General features: G+C 44.4%; 3 protein-coding genes across 9 annotated transcripts; all 3 read left to right on the top strand.

The window, feature by feature from the left end:
* The first annotated feature begins 750 nt into the window (after positions 1-750).
* LOC308126743 (uncharacterized protein) lies at positions 751-4805 on the top strand. Its single transcript, XM_080491333.1, has 6 exons — positions 751-832; positions 944-969; positions 1150-1341; positions 1849-2051; positions 3238-3282; positions 4255-4805. Exons 1-6 carry the CDS (start codon positions 810-812, stop codon positions 4387-4389), a joined length of 624 nt encoding a protein of 207 aa, XP_080347459.1. The 5' UTR covers positions 751-809; the 3' UTR covers positions 4390-4805.
* Positions 4806-6998: 2193 nt separating this feature from the next.
* LOC308126738 (uncharacterized protein) lies at positions 6999-10444 on the top strand. 6 transcript variants are annotated; one of them, XM_080491320.1, is made up of 7 exons: positions 6999-7087; positions 7199-7224; positions 7463-7654; positions 8367-8569; positions 9152-9256; positions 9359-9680; positions 10037-10425. In XM_080491320.1, the coding sequence occupies exons 1-6, from the start codon at positions 7065-7067 to the stop codon at positions 9671-9673; spliced, it is 864 nt and encodes a 287-aa protein (XP_080347446.1). In that variant the 5' UTR covers positions 6999-7064; the 3' UTR covers positions 9674-9680; positions 10037-10425. The 6 variants fall into 6 exon arrangements, with proteins under 6 accessions (XP_080347446.1, XP_080347447.1, XP_080347448.1 ...); XM_080491321.1 differs by having other exon boundaries at positions 7001-7087; positions 10040-10444; XM_080491322.1 differs by having other exon boundaries at positions 7001-7087; positions 9152-9207.
* Positions 10445-11330: 886 nt separating this feature from the next.
* Positions 11331-17638, top strand: LOC308126739 (uncharacterized protein). Of its 2 annotated transcripts, none has more exons than XM_080491326.1 (7): positions 11331-11416; positions 11528-11553; positions 11846-12037; positions 14405-14607; positions 15092-15448; positions 15659-15685; positions 16788-17638. In XM_080491326.1, the coding sequence occupies exons 1-6, from the start codon at positions 11394-11396 to the stop codon at positions 15659-15661; spliced, it is 804 nt and encodes a 267-aa protein (XP_080347452.1). In that variant the 5' UTR covers positions 11331-11393; the 3' UTR covers positions 15662-15685; positions 16788-17638. The 2 variants fall into 2 exon arrangements, with proteins under 2 accessions (XP_080347452.1, XP_080347453.1); XM_080491327.1 differs by having other exon boundaries at positions 11335-11416; positions 16791-16881.
* The last annotated feature ends 566 nt before the right edge of the window (positions 17639-18204 follow it).

Below are 18204 nucleotides of genomic sequence, written 5' to 3'. Positions count from 1 at the left end.
TGCTCAGAGCTGCAATAACAAATCAGAAACTTTTGGAAACGCTCCGATTCGGTCTCCATTGAAATGGGAGAAAGTGCAACTTCTTGAAAACACCCCGGCTCCGTCTTCATGGAAACATAGGACAGCACAACTTTCTATATTAAACACTGCCCCCACAGGTCATCAGTGGTATTAAACACTGCCCCCAGAGGTCATCAGTGGTATTAAACAAGGTGGATCATCTGAATGGTCCATAGGTCTATTTTACTACTACTGAACCTGATAAATAAGATTCCGTCTCGCCTGCAGCTCCTCCTCCTGCAGCTCCTCCACCTGCAGCTCCTCCTCCTGCAGCTCCTCCACCTGCAGCTCCTCCTCCTGCAGCTCCTCCTCCTGCAGCTCCTCCTCCTGCAGCTCCTCCTCCTGCAGCTCCTCCTCCTGCAAAAGATGCAAAATTTAGTGTTTTTTAAAGATGTTTTTTTTTTTTCTATTTCAGACAATTTGCATGTTTTGTTCTTCCAGACAAAATGTATTTTGTAGAGAATTGCCGAGTCATGAAGGTTGTCGACGCCGGCTCTATTTATTCTGAAGTCTATGGAAGAGAACGGCAGTCTTCCTCACATTCAGCATTCACACACAGCTGCTTTAAAAGCATTAACGTCAGCACGTCCTCACAGTTTAGTTCCTGCAAACAAACAAGCAATAATCTTCTGTAGATGGTGGAACAACAGGATTAAAGATTAACGGCTCCTCCTTCACACGTCACCGTTCAAAGTGAAAGTATGTGAGTGAAGAGGACAAACACTCCTTGGTTCTCTGAGAGGACCAACATGGCCGCCCGACCTGCTCCCAGGTATTTGATCTTGTGTTTCTGGGCCTGTAGAAACCTGAGAGAGCGTCTGAGACTCTGCAGCTTCTTTTACCGTCACTGAGCTGAACTTCAACTTCCTCTTTGTGTTTTCAGACTCCAGCCAGAGGAGCCAGCTCCAGGTGAGTGTGTGTGTGTGTGTGTGTGTGTGTGTGTGTGTGTGTGTGTGTGTGTGTGTGTGTGTGTGTGTTTTATTAAGATAATAAAACCTCGTTGAAAATGTCTCAATAAAAAGTGTTCAGACATTAAATGTAATTGATCCTTTGAGTAAAATGACTTCAATGTGTTTTATTCTCCTCTAGACTCTTGGAAAAGATTCTTGGTCGTCCTGGCAGGAAGAACAAACGGAGTTCATAAATCTGTTGTTAAACACTTTAAATCTTTGGGCCAGACCGAGGTGAGGTCTCCTGAGGACGCAGACTACTGTCTGGTTTTCTGTCCTGTCGTTTCTCGAGTCGGGACGGACGTCAGCGAGGCCATGGACCATCTTCTACGTAAGACACGTCTGACTAGTCAGAGCAGCACCACATTTGGTAAAAGCACCAGTGACGTGCAGTCAGGGTAGGCAGGGTAGTCAGGGTAGGCAGGGTAGTCAGGGTAGGCAGGGTAGGCAGGGTAGTCAGGGTAGGCAGGGTAGGCAGGGTAGTCAGGGTAGGCAGGGTAGGCAGGGTAGGCAGTTCCTACCCAAGGCTGATTTGAAATAAATGAAATATTCATTTTGGTTATTTTTTTAAATTATAATATAATTCTAATTTAGTTTTCAATTTCCAGTGGCTTACAGTACCTATAGGTTTGAAAGTGTCAGCATGTTGTGCTTTTCATCGCCCAAATGACCAGTCTCCTGGTACGGCAGAGAGGCTGCCGAGTCAAGTAATCACACACTGAGGGAAGTGAGTTTAGTGGGACATCATTTCAGTTCAGGAGGACGGAGTTAGTTCAGGATTACTGAGGCTCCTCCTCCAGTAAACAGAGTTTAGTCTAACAGTGTTTTGTGTCTCCAGCTGGTAAAGAAGCAGTTCTGGTGGTGATGCATCAAACCTTCAATCGTGAACAAGTGATTCCTCGGAGCAGCAGACTGGTGGAAGACCAGAGAGTCCGACTCATTCTGGACTGCCTGTTTCACCAGGACAAACTCCTCAAGTGTGAAATAAACAACAACATGAACAAAAACATCAAGAAGTTCTTCAGAGACTCCAAGTCAAAGGTAACTGATTGACTGATTGACTGATTGACTGACTGACTGATTGACGGATTGACGGATTGACTGATTCACTATGAAGTCTTTCCATGAGTGTTGTGGAGAAAACCCAGACTGTTGTTTGTGATCATGCATCAAACAACCCCAATGGAAGGGCGACGGAAAAGCGTCAAACTTTGGAGCGTTTTTTCGTTCCCATAAACAATTCTTGCAGTGGAAACCTGAACCATATTGGACCATATTGGACCATACCGGACCATACCGGCACTTTTTGTACTGTGGAAACGGGACTTTGTGATTTTACCTGACCTGAGACTGGATGTTCTGGACTCTAAAGTGAAGAGAAGTAGAGCTTCAACTGATCACCGGATGGTAGCGAGTTGATCAACTGATCTCCTGGTGGAGAGTTGATCAGGGGGCAGGAAGAGAAACCCAAGACCAAAGTGAGCCTGTGCTGGGAAAGTCTTTCAGAAACCAGTTCAACTCCGACCCCCATGAGAACCTCTCCCCTGGACCAGAGGAGGTTAGGACAAGGAGTCCAAGTGGACCCTGATCAAGACCTCCATCATGGAAGCAGCTGGAACCAGAAGCTCATCGGTGGCTGTCATGGTGACAACCTGAGGACATGCTGGTGGACACCAGCGGTCTGAGAAGCTGTCAACCAGAAGAAGGAGGACTTTAAGACCTGGCCGGTTCAGGGGACTCTGGACTCAGTAAACTTTTAGGACCTGGTTGGTTCAGGGGACTCTGGACTCAGTAAACCTTTAGGACCTGGTTGGTTCAGGGGACTTTGGACTCAGTAGACCTTTAGGACCTGGTTGATTCAGAGGACTCTGGACTACAGAAGCAGTCTGTGCCATGTGAGGAGTTCGGAGGTCATTGAGAGACTCTCAGTTGGGCTTAAACAGGTTTTGGGGTTCTGGGCACCATAAAGCAGCTCAGGGGGGTCAGCTGGGTCTTTCTCAAACTGTGTGTATAGAAGAATCAGAATCACCCTCTAATGCATGTAGGGTGGAATTTATAAGATCCTCAAGCTCTGATCCTTTACCAGAGGTCTTCTAAGACTCTGCACAGAACCCTCAAACTCCCAAACCTCTGATGGATGATCTAGTAACCTCCTGGGTGAGAGAGTGATTATATAAATATTCTTTCTTACGCTCGTATTTGTTTTGTTTTTGCTTTTTTGCTTTAGAAATCCCGTCGTCGCTCGTGGTTTCCCAAATGTTTTGGTGGTTCGGTAAGTACTGCAGGAATCATCACAGTCTAAATGAGTCAACGTGAGTGGAATTAACTGGCCACATTCTCAGTTAATTTAATTTGAAAGACATGAACTATAATAAAATGTCATCTTAAGGGCTTCTAAATCACACATGTTACCATTTCATAGAAAATATTCATTTGTAGCCCAGCCTCACATTAAAAAATTTTAAAAGTTAAAATGTCTTGAAGGGTAAGTGTAGGAATGAGAGGCAGTGAGCCTCACTGATGACAGGTTAGTAAAACGACTCGGTATGAAATCAGCATTTCAAGGAATCACAGTTGGTCAGATGCAAAACAGAAGTTGATCAATTTCATCAATTTGGAACAAACAGTCTGAGAACTGAGTGGCTGAGATGAACAGGACGATGAACCTGTTCCTGCAGGTCTCAAGCAGCCGACAAGAATGAAGATGAAATGTGGAGCTACGACCATTTTCATCCAGCAGTGTTGTGACTTTAGTGCTGAGAGGGCGGAGCCTCCTCTGTCAGCAGGAACTGAAAGTTCAGGTTCCGTTCAGAAGCGGTATCCAGGAGTAGATTAAAGCTGAAACATGGCCGACGCTCTGAGCCTGTTCTCAAGGTCTCATTGGAGTTCAGGTCTGAGCTCAGACTGGTTCAACCCTAAAGGAGGATTTCCTCACATTCTTCAGTCCGTCCAGCTTCATGTTCGGCCTCGTCGTCCTGCTGTTTGTTTCTCCTGAGCTCCTGAAGCTGCACAGCCACTCTGACTTCCTTCAAATCCACTGATAAACCCACGATGGCGAGCCGGCCTTAGGGCAGCCAGTGTCCTGATGATACCTCCACCATGCTTCAGCAGGTGGAGAGAAACCACTGCCTTTAGACACACTGATGAACTCATTCAAAGTTTAGCTCTCGATGGCGAGCCAGCCGGGACTTCAGGTGGCTGTGCAGACCATGTGACTAATTGCTTTTATCCTCTTTGTTTAAAGGGTGAGATCGGTTATCCTTACCAACGGAAACAACAACAACGGATGATCTGCTCGGGTGACGGAACCAGGAAGGACCAAGATGCATTGCCCCTGCCTGTGAAAAGATGGAATTTAGTTGCAGCGCTTCGTCGCTGAAGAATGATTGTGAAGAACATAAAGCTTCAGAACAACAGAAAGAGATTTTGACTGGTTGAATGTTAATAGAAGTACAGATTGATTTGTTTACAGATATGAATGACTGAGCTCAATGTATCGACGCCAGTTAGAACTTCTCCTGAGGTTTGTGATCATCACTTTAGTGAACCATGATGAGTTCTGTCAGTACTTCTAAATAACCATCGACAGTTACTATTGTTAATATCTTTAACAGGATGAAGGAAGTGATTTGATAAACAATACCTGTATTTTGGATTAAGGGTGTTACTGGTTTTATTGTCTGATTTTTTGCTTGTAAATTCTATTCTCTTAACCTATTAACAACATAATTGAAAAAAAAACGGTTGGGTAGTTTTTCTTCTCTACATTTGAAGAGTAAAATGATTCATGGACGGACACAGAGTGTAACTTCAGAGTCGATCCGACAAAACAAACAAACAAAAGATGTCAGTTCTTACCAGAAGAGTTGATCATCAACCAAAGTAGCTCAAGTGGATACGGCCTTCATCTCCAGTACAGTATTTCTGATGGTTTGAGTAGAACTGACCATTATCGGCGTACAACTGATCATGAAGGATTGTATAAGGTCATTACTACATCTGGAAAAAGGCATCACTCCAGAGGAGACCCTTGTGGTACACCTATTTTAACACTTCGATAACCATATTTCACCACAGCTCGGCTTTGCAAATGAAGATCATGAAGGTGGTTGTCTACGTTGATTACAAGCATGATCGTGACTGACGAGGCCGATTCAGGATCAGCAGGTCTGGTTGCAGTGGTGGCAGCTGATGGTCTGGTGCAGTTGCCACACGATTCTTTCTCCTGTGGCGTTTTTCCTTGAGGATGGCCCTACAGGTGTTCTGGGACGAGGAAACAGTCCGTTTTATAGTGTGCTGCCAGGTGTATCAGTCTGAAGCAAGCATAGACCCTCAGTAATTGTCAAGGTGACATTCACCGGCCAACTTCTTGAGACCTTGCCACATTTTTCTGGAGCCCTTCTGTGACGAAGGCCTGAAGAAAGTTCATCGTAAGTGATGGCTTGGGCGTGATATTCCACAATCCTGGAAATGTGTCCTGCTCCACGTGGCTGTGACTTCAACAGCGTGAGCTCAATGCTGGTTATTGGTAATGACGTGACTCCACTGGATGTTCAGGATCATCCAGAGGCAGTGCTGAAGTGCTCAAGGAGTCTAGGGTAGCAGAGATAGGTGACCCACGACCATGTAGAGGGGTGGCAAGTTCACTAGTCCTGTGGACAGTGTTTTCAATAATCTTCTTCAGGTGATTGGTGTTTCACACACATTTGTACAGTCTACCAAATGCATCATTTGCCTTCCGAAGTCTTGTTGATTCCCTTGTCACATGTGAGGAGATGGTTCCGCCAAGGTAAGTGAACTGCTGTATGGATTTCAGTTCGGTTTTACCAATGCTGATGCTGGGAGGAAAGATAATAGTCCCGAGGTGCAGGTTGGTGGAGGACCTCCTTCTGTTTCAGGCTGACCTCTAGCCTGAAGAGCTGGGCAGCCTCTGCAAAACATGTGAGCTTCTCTCTTTGTGGGCAAAAAAAGACAGCGTCGTCTTCAAAGAGGAGGTCCTGGATCAGTTGCTCAAAGGTCTTCATGTGGGCCTGTACATGTCTGAGGTGGAACAGGCTGCTGTGGAGTAGGTACCTCATGTAAACATGGAGGTCTTCATCGTCAAGGTCTTCAATGGCCTGTTTCAGCATCATGCTGAAAAGAAAGTTGTGTACCAAGACGTAAAGCTGCTTCGCCCCACTGATGATGAAGAATGGCTCTGATAGATCGTTGATTGATCGCTGTCCAGTCGGACTTCACCACACTGATCGTCATGCGGCTGGATGACCAGGCTGAGGAACTTCCTACCATGATCCGCCACAGTTCTCTCCTCCTCACAGGTGGTCTCGACAAAGGTGGGTGGTTCATCAGGTTGCCGAGGAATCCGTAGGACTGCACTGTTGTGAGCACTGCGCTGAAGAGCGTCTGGCCATCCGAGCCCTGCAAAGGACTCTGGGCCTCGTGTGAGGGGCCATATACTACCTTTGGTTACTTATAAAATCCTCTGGAGTCACCAGCGTCAGTGTACAGCTGAGAAAACTCAACATCTACAAGAGAAGGCAAAGGTGAGAGGAAGGAAAACTCCAGTTAAACAGGAAAACATCTCAGCAAAGTGGTTGATAGAAACGTTCTGCAGCAGTTGGTGTTTGAGGATTTACTGACAGAAGAGAGTCAGAGAGGAATAAAGAGGAGAAACTGAATGACTTGGTAAAGACTTGATGTGGTAGAAAGGACTGAAAGTTCCAGTTCTACTGTCAGAGATCCTGCAGGAAGGTAGAGAGACTGAGGAGGGAGTGAGTCTATCGAGGAGTTGAAGAGGAGGACACGTCAACTCCAGGGGTTGAAATGAGTCGGGAGTTCTGAATGAATCGTTTATGATTCAGTCTCACCTGTAGCGCCTCCTCCTGTAGCTCCTCCACCTGCAGCTCCTCCTCCTGCATCTCCTCGCCCTGTAGCTCCTCCTCCTGTAGCTCCTCCACCTGCAGCTCCTCCTCCTGCAGCTCCTCCTCCACCGTTCAAAGTGAAGGTATGTGAGTGAAGAGGACAAACACTCCTTGGTTCTCTGAGAGGACCAACATGGCCGCCCAACCTGCTCTCAGGTATTTGATCTTGTGTTTCTGGGCCTGTAGAAACCTGAGAGAGCGTCTGAGACTCTGCAGCTTCTTTTACCGTCACTGAGCTGAACTTCAACTTCCTCTTTGTGTTTTCAGACTCCAGCCAGAGGAGCCAGCTCCAGGTGAGAGAGAGAGTGTGTGTGTGTGTGTGTGTGTGTGTGTGTGTGTGTGTGTGTGTGTGTGTGTGTGTGTGTGTGTGTGTGTGTGTGTGTGTGTGTGTGTGTGTGTGTGTGTGTGTGTGTGTTTTATTAAGATAATAAAACCTCGTTGAAAATCTCTCAATAAAAAGTGTTTAGACATTAAATGTAATTGATCCTCTGAAGTTGAATTTGGACTTCAATGTGTTTTATTCTCCTCTAGACTCTTGGAAAAGATTCTTCGTCGTCCTGGCAGGAAGAACAAACGGAGTTCATGAATCTCTTGTTGAATTCTTTACATTTTTGGGCCAAACCAAGGTGACGTCTCCTGGAGACGCTGACTACTGTCTGGTTTTCTGTCCTGTCGTTTCTCGAGTCGGGACGGACGTCAGAGACGCCATGGACCATCTTCTACGTAAGACACGTCTTCAGGCTTCCACACACTGTACGCTTTGGACCGATTTATTTCCAAATACATAAATCTCCCAACGGTGAGACTCATGTTGATGTTTAGGATGTGATCACGTGTTGCGCAGTACATTATTGTGTAATACGTCAGCTACGAGTCGGCCTGTGTATTCATCGTATCGGCTGGACGCAGCAAACTTCATGTCGTGGTTTAGTTTATGTCATCAAGTGTGGCGATGGCGACTTCTTGAAGGAGTTTGAGGGAGTTTGGGACTTTTATTTTGAAACCCGGGACGTCCTGGTGAACTAGTCACAGTTTGATTGACATCTAGTTTTATCCGTCATTGTTGATAAACGAGGACTTTCATTCTGAAGGAGTTTGGGGCTTTTATTTTGAAAGCCAGAAAATGCAGATGAACTGGTCAGGTGATTGACGTTGTGTTGCGCAATACTGGGTGTTTATTGCTCAATGTTCTCCCGAGCTGCACTGAGTCACATGACCTGTAGTGAGAAGGAAGAGGGGGTGGAAACATCTCCTCTCAGATTCCACCACTGTGGTGACATTTTAATAAACTTATCATGTCTGCAGAGGAAAAATGGTTCTTTGACTCTCTGTGGGTTTGAAAGCAGTGAGACTTTAACTTTGGACACGAGGAGCCTCAGTTTGACGCAGACGCAGGAATGTCCTCCCATAATAAAAGACTGTTTTGTGTCTCCAGCTGATAAAGAAGCAGTTCTGGTGGTGATGCATCAAACCGCCAATCGTGAACAAGTGATTCCTCCGAGCAGCAGACTGGTGGGAGACCAGAGAGTCCGACTCACTCTGGACTGTCTGGTTTACCGGGAGGAACTCCTCCAGTGTGAATTAAACAAGAACATGAAGAGCAACGTCGGGGAGTTCTTCGGAGTCTCACTCTGTGAGGTAATTGATTCACTGATTCACTGATTCACTGAATCACTGAATCATTGATTCACTGATTCACTGAATCATTGATTCACTGAATCACTGAATCACTGATTCACTGAATCACTGAATCACTGAATCACTGATTCACTGATTCACTGATTCACTGATTCACTGAATCACTGATTCACTGATTCACTGAATCATTGATTCACTGATTCATTTCAGCTTCATCCTGGATTATTTCAGCTACGTGAACATTTTTCTTTGCAGCTGATGTTTAATCAAAGTGCCAAATAAATCCAAGACAAGAGGATCATGTCAGTCACCATCATGGACGTCAGTTATTCAGAGACACGCAGGTTTTTATTATGATTAACATTTATTAAAATAATAAAAATGGTTTCCAGTTTTGATTAAATTCATTGTTCCACTTAAATTCTTCAATGATTCAGGTTTGTTTTTCCATGAAGCCCCGCCCACTTTCTGGTTGTCAGTCCCAGTGACAGTTGAGTTCCTGGTAGTTTTGTTTATATAATGAGAAGTTTATTTTGGTTTTCTTGACACATTGTTTTTCTTTTTCATTTCATGGTACCAAAGTTAACTCAGCAGGCGGATCGAGGCATGGTTCAGAGGTTTAAAGAGTCCATCCTCAGGTATCTACCGGGTCCAGTCCAAAATGTCTTCCAGGGTCCGACTGAAAAAGTAAAATATCTGGAACACAGAATGATGTGGAAAGTCTGAAGCAGTGTTGTTCACACAATGAGTGGTTTCCTCATTTTTCTTCATTGTTTGTTCTTCATAAAGAAATCAAACAAACGTCCAGGGGCTGATTCTTCAGAAGCGACAGTGGAAAAACTGAAAAACCAACAAACATTGAAGGATCAGAACCTAAAAATTCTACTCTGTCAAAATGCTCAAATAGACAAGAAAATAGAGAAATTAAGTGACGATGTGGCAGAGCTGCAGCAGCACACTGGTCTTCATGTCAAATCTGGGTCCAGTGGTGGTTCAGTTCCTGCAGTCGGTGCAAAAGAACCCGAACCAGAAGAACCTGAATCCATGGACCAACAGGGAGCTGCTCCCCTCCAGTCTGAAGACGGTACCAAGGATCCGCAATAACATGGAGGTCAGAAATCCTCCGTCCAGGAGGAACCACACAGTTCCAGACTCGTTTAAATCTTTTCAGAATCATTTCAGTCAAAAACACACAAAACACAACCAGACCACAGACAAGACCACAGACCAGACCAGACCAGACCAGACCAGACCACAGATCACAGACCAAAGACCAGACCAGACCACAGACCAGACAACAGACCAGACCACAGACAACAGACCAGACCACAGACCAGACCACAGACCAGACTCCCATTGTACGATAACTTCCAGGTTTCTTTCATCAACTTTACCTGCTGATGAATATTGATGAATGTTTGTAAAGTAGAGCAGAGAACTAACGGTCTGGTTTTTTATTTCTATCAGCAGGTTTTCTGAGCTGATGGAAACATACGACATGAAGCGCAGCTCCACTGAAACACAGACCATCGTCATGTGAGACAAAACCTGAAGGAATGTCCCTCTGGGGTGGTCTGTATCTTCAGGGATCAGATGAATGTGACCTGATGTTCAGAACTCCAGGATGTTGCTGTTGTAATGACTGTGTGATGGTGGTGGAGGCTGATGCTGATGTTTGAGTCTGAAATCTGGTGTTTGGGGAGTCGAACTTTTTAAATTGTGCTTGAAGCTTCCATGTACTTTATTTCCAGTCCTGCAGCTTCATTGCAGCGGGTGCTGGCATCAATCTTCCAAAACCCTGTCAGAGCTGTGATGGTGAAATGTTTTGTGTTTAATAAACTCTGGAGGTGACAGATTGTTGTCTGTGTTTAGTTCAAGTAACTTCAATGGTTTGAGCCAATCAGAGTCCTCCAATGAACCCAGGACTCACAACAATGTTTTAAGTGATTCAAACTACAATGAAATCATCAGAAGTGCTGAAGTGAAATGAGTAAATGTAACTCAGCCCTGATAATAGAGAAATAGAAGAATCTGCTCTAGAAGGAAGAAACTCCTGGATTAGATTCTCAGCGTCACGCTGAGTCGACATGTTGCTGATTTTAGAGAAAGAAAACTGTCCTGCAGACTTGATTCATGATTCATTAAAGGAAACAACAGATTCATGACTTATAGATGACTGTATCATCAGCATACAGCTGAAGATGAAAATCAAAAGAGGAGTGTCTGAGGACATTTTGAAAGATGGAGGAAAGGAGTGGCCCCAGAGGAGAGGATTGTGGTGCTCCCCTTTTGACCTGAACACCACCAGATTATCCTCCAACACCAAGTTTCATTTCAGTTCAGTTTAATGTTTAACGAACAAACATGGTCTCTCATTTCACCTTGAAGAGAATGAAGATCCGTCGGATTGTTTCTGTTTGAAGTGAGTCCAGAGTTTTCAATAAGTAGTTCATGATTCAGTCTCACCTGCAATCCCTCCTCCTCTAGCCCCTCCTCCTGCAGCTCCTCCTGCAGCTTCTCCTCCTGCACCGCCTCCTCCTGCAGCTTCTCCTCCTGCAGTTCCTCCTCCTGCACCGCCTCCTCCTGCAGCTCCTCCTGCAGCTCCTCCTGCAGCTTCTCCTTCTGTAGCTCCTCCTCCTGCAGCTTCTCCTCCTGCAGTTCCTCCTCCTGTAGCTCCTCCTCCTGTAGCTCCTCCTCCTGCAGCTCCTCCTCCTGTAGCTCCTCCTCCTGTAGCTCCTCCACCTGCAGCTCCTCCTCCACCATTCAAAGTGGAAGTATGTGAGTGAAGAGGACAAACAGTCCTTGGTTCTCTGAGAGGACCAACATGGCCGCCCGACCTGCTCCCAGGTATTTGATCTTGTGTTTCTGGACCTGTAGAAACCTGAGAGAGCGTCTGAGACTCTGCAGCTTCTTTTACCGTCACTGAGCTGAACTTCAACTTCCTCTTTGTGTTTTCAGACTCCAGCCAGAGGAGCCAGCTCCAGGTGAGAGTGTGTGTGTGTGTGTGTGTGTGGGGGGGGGGGGGGGGGGGGGGTTCATGTCAGATGGGGGTTATTGGGGGTTGGAGGTATTGATGTGGTGTTGAATTGGAGAGTTGGTCGATGCTTTTCTCACCGGACCTTTGGACTTCCGTGTATGTGAGAGATTGTGTTACATGATGGGTTGTTAAGATAATAAAACCTCGTTAAAATGTCTCAATAAAAAGTGTTTAGACATTAAATGTAATTGATCCTCTGAAGTTAAATTTTGACTTCAATGTGTTTTATTCTCCTCTAGACTCTTGGAAAAGATTCTTAGTCGTCCTGGCAGGAAGAACAAACGGAGTTCATGAATCTGTTGTTAAACACTTTAAATCTTTGAACCAGACCAAGGTGACGTCTCCTGGAGACGCCGACTACTGTCTGGTTTTCTGTCCCGTCGTTTCTCGAATTGGATGGGACATCAGCAAGGCCATGGACCATCTTCTCCGTAAGACATGTCTTCACTATTATTCCAGATTAGTTACTTCCTGGCACATTCTTTGTAGTTAAAGCTGCAAGCAGCCTTGGTCGGGACCCCATGATCCTGCCCAATCGTGGCTCCTGGCTCATTTAGATATTGATGAAATATACATTTTCAATGTTCTAATAAACAAGGAATTTTATTTTTGAACCAGTTTAGGGCTTTTAATTAGAAAGTCAGGACATGCAGGTGAACTGGTCACACTTTGATTGACATTGTGTCGCGCAATACTGGCTGTTTATGCGCAATGTTCTCCCGACCTGCACTGAGTCACATGACCTAGAATGTGAGCGGTAAAAAATAAAACCCAACTGCTGTGGGAACAACTCCACTCTCACTCCACAACTTTGGCCAAACCTCAATAAAAGTATCGTTTCATGGGAGGAAATTGGTTATCTTTCAGTCTTTCTGGGTTTCAAAGCAGTCGAATTTGTACTTTAGCCACGAGGAGCCTCCGTTTGATGCAGACGCAGGATCTTCCTCCCATTAGAGTCCGTTATAAAGTACTGTATGCTTAAAATACCTGGAGGACAGCAGATGACAGCATGTTTGTCTCTGGTCAAGAAGGTCTTGTTTTATGGAATCATCCCCACATGTGTTGTATCGTCTTTTCCAGCAGGTCCTTGTCGGCGTTCTGATGTGCCGGCTTTGTCAATAGGAGTCACCACAACCACCACTTGTTTGAGACGTGTGATCAGGGGCTTTTCACAGCCTCTCAGATTTATTTACTTCACTGGTTCACATGAGAGCAGGCAGACGCCGGGATTCTGGACTCCAAATATGACTGCAAATAAAATCCAAGTCAATTGAGTTCTTACAAAGTTGTAAAGAACTTTGCACCGGAGGCATCTCCTCTGTCATTTTATAACGTTTTGAAGTCAACCTGATATTCGCCGTCAGAGGAGACAGCAGAACTCCTATTTTGAAAGGAAAATTGTGGACTTGGATTTAGGTCAGGGGGGTCAGCGCATGTTTTATAGGCCTTGATGAGACGAACAGGGAGTTTAGGTTGGATCTCTCTAAGACAGTCCTATGTGCTGTGATAACCATTTTACTGTTTCTAGGTGGCGCTAGAGAGCACGTTGTTGTACTCTTGGAGTTAATTTTTTAAATATTTTTGAAGTTTTCAATTGGCTTGATATGAATGACTAATTTGAGTTTTTCAGCATTTTTAGTTTCTAAAATTGAGGTTAATTTATCCGTCAGTGTATATATACTATATGAATATATAATAATAAAGAAACAGGCAGGCCCCTCTAACCTTGCTTGTGGAGGCCTTGTTTCTTTCTGATCTTCATGCACTCTGCAGAAATGTGACGCAGAGCTCTTTAAGATCGCCATGCCCTGCCTCTTGGGCCATCGCAGGAGCCATCCCTCTGGATTATGTGGAGCCGCTTAATCGTCTCACACTGAGAAAAAGGCCTCAGTGGATGCTAAAGGCAAATTCGATCCCAGACCAGTAGAGACCACCAAGTGAGCAACAAGGGGAAAATACTCGTTTATACGACTTAATTCTTCCTTTGTTAACACACACTCTCCTGCCCAAACTTGGTTTGTACCCATTCAGACTTTAAGTATTGGACAATGTCAGTTCCTCACTTGGCCTGCATCTTTACAATCGCTGCTTCTCTTTCAACCTTTAAGACAAAGGCAGAAAACTCTTTGTAAAGACGCCACAAGGTCATCAGGCCAAATTAGTTTCCAGAAAAAGCTCCACGGGTTGTTACCCGTCTAATGTGCAGAGGGAGGCTGTTGATTTGTTGGGTCTTGTTGTGTTTGGAGTATGTAAACATGGGTGATGTATTTTTGTTGTTGAGGTTTAATTTCATTTGTAAGATCAATGTAGTTATTTAAATTTCTGTATTATATATATATATATATTTAAATATATATATATATATATATTTAAATATATATATATACGCTGTACAAAAGTCAACACTGCTAACCACTGCTGTAGTTTTAGCATTAGCATTAGCTGCCAGCACCAAGTGGGTCAGTCTAAGGATTCAGGTGAAGTTTCATCAGTAGCAGGAGGAGGATGCTCTATAATCTGGATGGTAGAGGAGGAAGATGCTCTATAATCTGATGTTAGAGGAGGAAGATGTTCTATAGTCTGGATGTTAGAGGAGGAGGATGCTCTATAATCTGGATGGTAGACGAAGAAGATGCTCTATAATCTGATGTTAGAGGTTCTTGTTGAAACAAATGAATGAACTAATAACAAGAAGCAGCAACAAACCAGCTGAGATAAAGTCACAACATCCAGGCGGCTCTTCGCTAAGGAAGCTAACTGCTATTCCAGCATGCTAATGCTAATGTTTGTGTCTCCAGCTGATAAAGAAGCAGTTCTGGTGGTGATGCATCAAACCTTCAATCCTGAACAAGTGATTCCTCAGAGCAGCAGACTGGTGGAAGACCAGAGAGTCCGACTCACTCTGGACTGCCTGTTTTACCGGGACAAACTCCTCAAGTGTGAATTTAACAAGAACATGAAGAGCAACATTAAGACGTTCTTCAAACGCTCCAAGTCAAAGGTAACTGATTCACTGATTCACTGATTCATTTCAGCTTCATCCTGGATTATTTCAGCTACGTGGGCATTTTTCTTTGATGGTATATGAAGATGGTACCAAGGACATCAGCTGCAAGGAGGTAGGAAATCCTCTGCCCAGGAGGAACCAGACTGGACCTGTTTCCACCTGCTCTTAACATGCATTTCAGGCACCAAACCACTTCCCAAGGTGGTTCCAATGGAACTACATGTGTTGCGAAAGTGTCCGGGAAGTATGAGTACCCAATACTCCTCACCTCTACTAATTTTATGTATTTCTATTTGTTATTTTACCTTTTTTGATTTTCATTCTTTTTGATTCATTTAAATTCTGTTTTCCATGAAGCTCCGCCCACTTCCTGGTTGTCAGTAAAAGCCGCATGTGTGTATATATATATATATATTATTATTATATTTTTAAATAGTTTTTTCCACCAAATGAGTTTCCTTATTTTTTCTTCTTAAAGGAATCAAAAAGACGTCCGCAGGCTGATTCTTCAGATCCCATTCTAAAGGCCTTCAACGACCTAAAAGAGGAAAATAGAATAATGATGCAACAACAGATGGTCCTGGTTCAGAAGATAGAAACTCTGCAAGTCCAAAATGATGAAAAAGACAAGAAAATACAAGAATCATGGGATGAAAGAAAAGAATCACAGAATTACATGTCAGAGCTGAAGCAGAAAGTTACTTCTCTTGTCAAATCTGGGCCCAAAGGTGGTCCAGGTCCGGTAGTCAGTGGAGGAGAACCAGGATCCATGGAGGATCAGGGAGCCACTTCCTTCCTGTATGAAGATCTTACCATGTACTTCAGGTCCAAGGAGGTAAGAAATCCTCTGTCCAGGAGGAACCACACAGTTCCAGCGTTCCACCACACTGAGGTCTGTCAATAGAGATCATCAAAGTGCTCGAGTCAAACAGAGACGAAGCTAAAAGGGTCCAAGATGTTCCTGAATGAGCTCAGGTAGAACACGCAGACTCCACACAGGGTGAACTTTGATTAACTCTTGTGTTTATTTTGTTTTCACCTTCAGTAATCTGGCGGCTGACCGGTTTCTGAGGTGAGCACAGCAACAATCATGACACGACTGTGAAGTTGTATGAAGTTCATGAGAGTTCAGTGTAAAAGCAACAGACTGCAAACCCTGCTGTCATGACTGGAATTATGTTCTAATGGAAACAACAGAGGGAACATTTATAACTAGTTCAGTTCCTCAAGTATCTGTAGCTAGTAGAAGATCAGAGCTGGACCATGTTGAGGAGTTTTGGATAGTTCTTCCTCACAGAGCTGCTTCAGTCCAGCCTTGACCTCAGGGTGAGCAGTGAGCGGCTCTCTGAGCTCAGTCCTCAGCATCTCTACTGGATTCAGGTCTGAGCTCCGACTGCTTCACTCCACAGGGAGGATTTCCTCCCGTCTTCAGCCGGGTCACCTCCATGTTTAGCTTCATCTGTGGAATTGGGTTTCTCTCATTGTTGGCGAGCCAGCCAGGACCGGATGCCGCTGAGCAGCCAGCATCCTGATGATCCCTCCACCGTGCTTCAGCAGGGTGTGGATGTTCTCATCCTTGGTACCTGGTGTCCTGTTGACACCACCTGTAGAGCTGCTTGATTCCCTGCCACTCACCTTGAGTGTCACTGGTCCTGTCAAGCCGAGGTTCCTGACCCGGTGTCCACCACGACACAAGGCATTACAACCATTGATTCTCATCAATATTGACGAGCCAGCCAGAGGCTGATGTAACTGAGCAGCCAGAATCATGATGGTCCCTCCACCGTGCTTCACTGTGACATAATGAATCATGAGAGTTTAATGTTTTTATCAGAGTTTTTACATCTAACTTCAGCCTCCATTAAGCCTCAAGGTGAGTTTTTAATGTTTAGTTTGGTAGAAAGTGAAAGAGTTGTTGTTTCAGGATAAACACTCTGCACCTGATCCAATAAAGGTTTGTTTGTATGAAAGAAGGACTCAGGATTGACTTTGCAGACAGAAACATGAAGCAGCTCTACTGAGCATCACATGAGACAAACAACACACAGTATTCATTTCATGAAGATGGAATTTGTGCTGCGAGTTTATAGAATGTTTTTACCTGCTGATGAATATTGATGAATGTTTGTAAAGTAGAGCAGAGAACTAACGGTCTGGTTTTTTATTTCCATCAGCAGGTTTTCTGAGCTGATGGAAACATACGACATGTGTCCCATGGAAATCCTCCGCCCTTTTTGCTCAAAAGACTGTGACCCCTCCCCCATGCTCTCAGCCAGTCACCGATTGGTTGAGGCTCCCAGGATTGGACACCTTGGAATGTCCCCACCTTACCAAAAGCCTTTTGGAGAGATTCTCTGTTAAAGCTTTGCTCCTGTCCTCAACTCCTCCTCTGACCGACCACCAGGGTCAGACCTTCCCCCAGATCCAGAGACCAGCACCCAGCGTCTGATCTCCCATCAACCAGGGAAGACCAAGCAGTTTCTCCAGGACAAGACCAGGAATCGACACCTCACAGAGCCTCTTTGTGCTTTTTCTGCATGCCAATATTTGCCTTACTAACTAGTTAACTACCAACCTACACCTTTCACATCAGAGACAACATCACACAGTAACTCATTTTAGAAATGTTCCTTTAATGGAGACAAACAGGAAGCAGAAGCTAAAGACGAGCTTCTATGTTCTATTGTTCTCCGACACCTGGTGGAGACCGAGGACAGTCGTCCTGCTCTCTGAGAACCTCCATTCTGAATGTAGTTTATTGTGATCCTCCATATTGTTTTGTAGTTCGATCACACCACAGACACACACTCCCTCCACCTCTCTCTCTCTCTACACACACACACACACACACACACACACACACACACACACACACACACACACACACACACACACACACACACACACACACACACACACACACACACACACACACACACACACACACACACACACACCAAGCTGTATATAGATAGTGAGAATCTGTTTTCTTTTCATTGTAAATAAAAATAATTTTTGGAACCTTACTTGCTGTTTTATTAATGTGTACAAAGGTGAATGAAGTGTCGACTCTTCTGTGTCAGAAACTCCAAAATAGATGGATGGATGGATGGATGGATGGATGGATGGATGGATGGATGGATGGATGGATAGATAGACACACATAAACATACACATGAAATATAAATGTAATTTTTATACCTAAAATTGATCAAATGGAAAAACAATTAAAATGAAAAAAGAGGAAAACTTTCTTCAATTGGCTAAAAAAGCTCAAAATGTCATTAAAATATATTTAATTTGTCCCCAGTACACTTTAGGAACGCCACCTCAATTTTAGTGTTTTTCTAAAGATGTTTTTTTTTTTTTTCTATTTCAGACAATTTGCATGTTTTGTTCTTCCAGACAAAATGTATTTTGTAGAGAATTGCCGAATCATGAAGGTTGTCGACGCCGGCTCTATTTATTCTGAAGTCTATGGAAGAGAACGGCAGTCTTCCTCACATTCAGCATTCACACACAGCTGCTTTAAAAGCATTAACGTCAGCACGTCCTCACAGTTTAGTTCCTGCAAACAAACAAGCAATAATC

Source organism: Lipophrys pholis, assembly GCF_963383615.2.
Source record: "Lipophrys pholis genome assembly, chromosome: 21".
NCBI classification, from domain to species: domain Eukaryota; kingdom Metazoa; phylum Chordata; class Actinopteri; order Blenniiformes; family Blenniidae; genus Lipophrys; species Lipophrys pholis.
The sequence above is the reverse complement of the archived record's forward strand: the minus strand, read 5'-3'. Positions and strand labels throughout refer to the sequence as shown.

Excerpts from the sequence above, each read along its gene's own strand:
- LOC308126743 (XM_080491333.1), top strand. The coding sequence starts at position 810 with ATGGCCGCCCGACCTGCTCCCAG. Across the intron at positions 970-1,149 it reads GCCAGAGGAGCCAGCTCCAG|ACTCTTGGAAAAGATTCTTG; the intron begins GTGAGTGTGTGT and ends ATTCTCCTCTAG. Across the intron at positions 2,052-3,237 it reads TCAGAGACTCCAAGTCAAAG|AAATCCCGTCGTCGCTCGTG; the intron begins GTAACTGATTGA and ends TTTTTGCTTTAG.
- LOC308126738 (XM_080491321.1), top strand. The coding sequence starts at position 7,065 with ATGGCCGCCCAACCTGCTCTCAG. Across the intron at positions 7,225-7,462 it reads GCCAGAGGAGCCAGCTCCAG|ACTCTTGGAAAAGATTCTTC; the intron begins GTGAGAGAGAGA and ends ATTCTCCTCTAG. Across the intron at positions 9,257-9,358 it reads TCCAGGGTCCGACTGAAAAA|AAATCAAACAAACGTCCAGG; the intron begins GTAAAATATCTG and ends TTCTTCATAAAG.
- LOC308126739 (XM_080491326.1), top strand. The coding sequence starts at position 11,394 with ATGGCCGCCCGACCTGCTCCCAG. Across the intron at positions 11,417-11,527 it reads GCCGCCCGACCTGCTCCCAG|ACTCCAGCCAGAGGAGCCAG; the intron begins GTATTTGATCTT and ends TTGTGTTTTCAG. Across the intron at positions 12,038-14,404 it reads GGCCATGGACCATCTTCTCC|CTGATAAAGAAGCAGTTCTG; the intron begins GTAAGACATGTC and ends TTGTGTCTCCAG.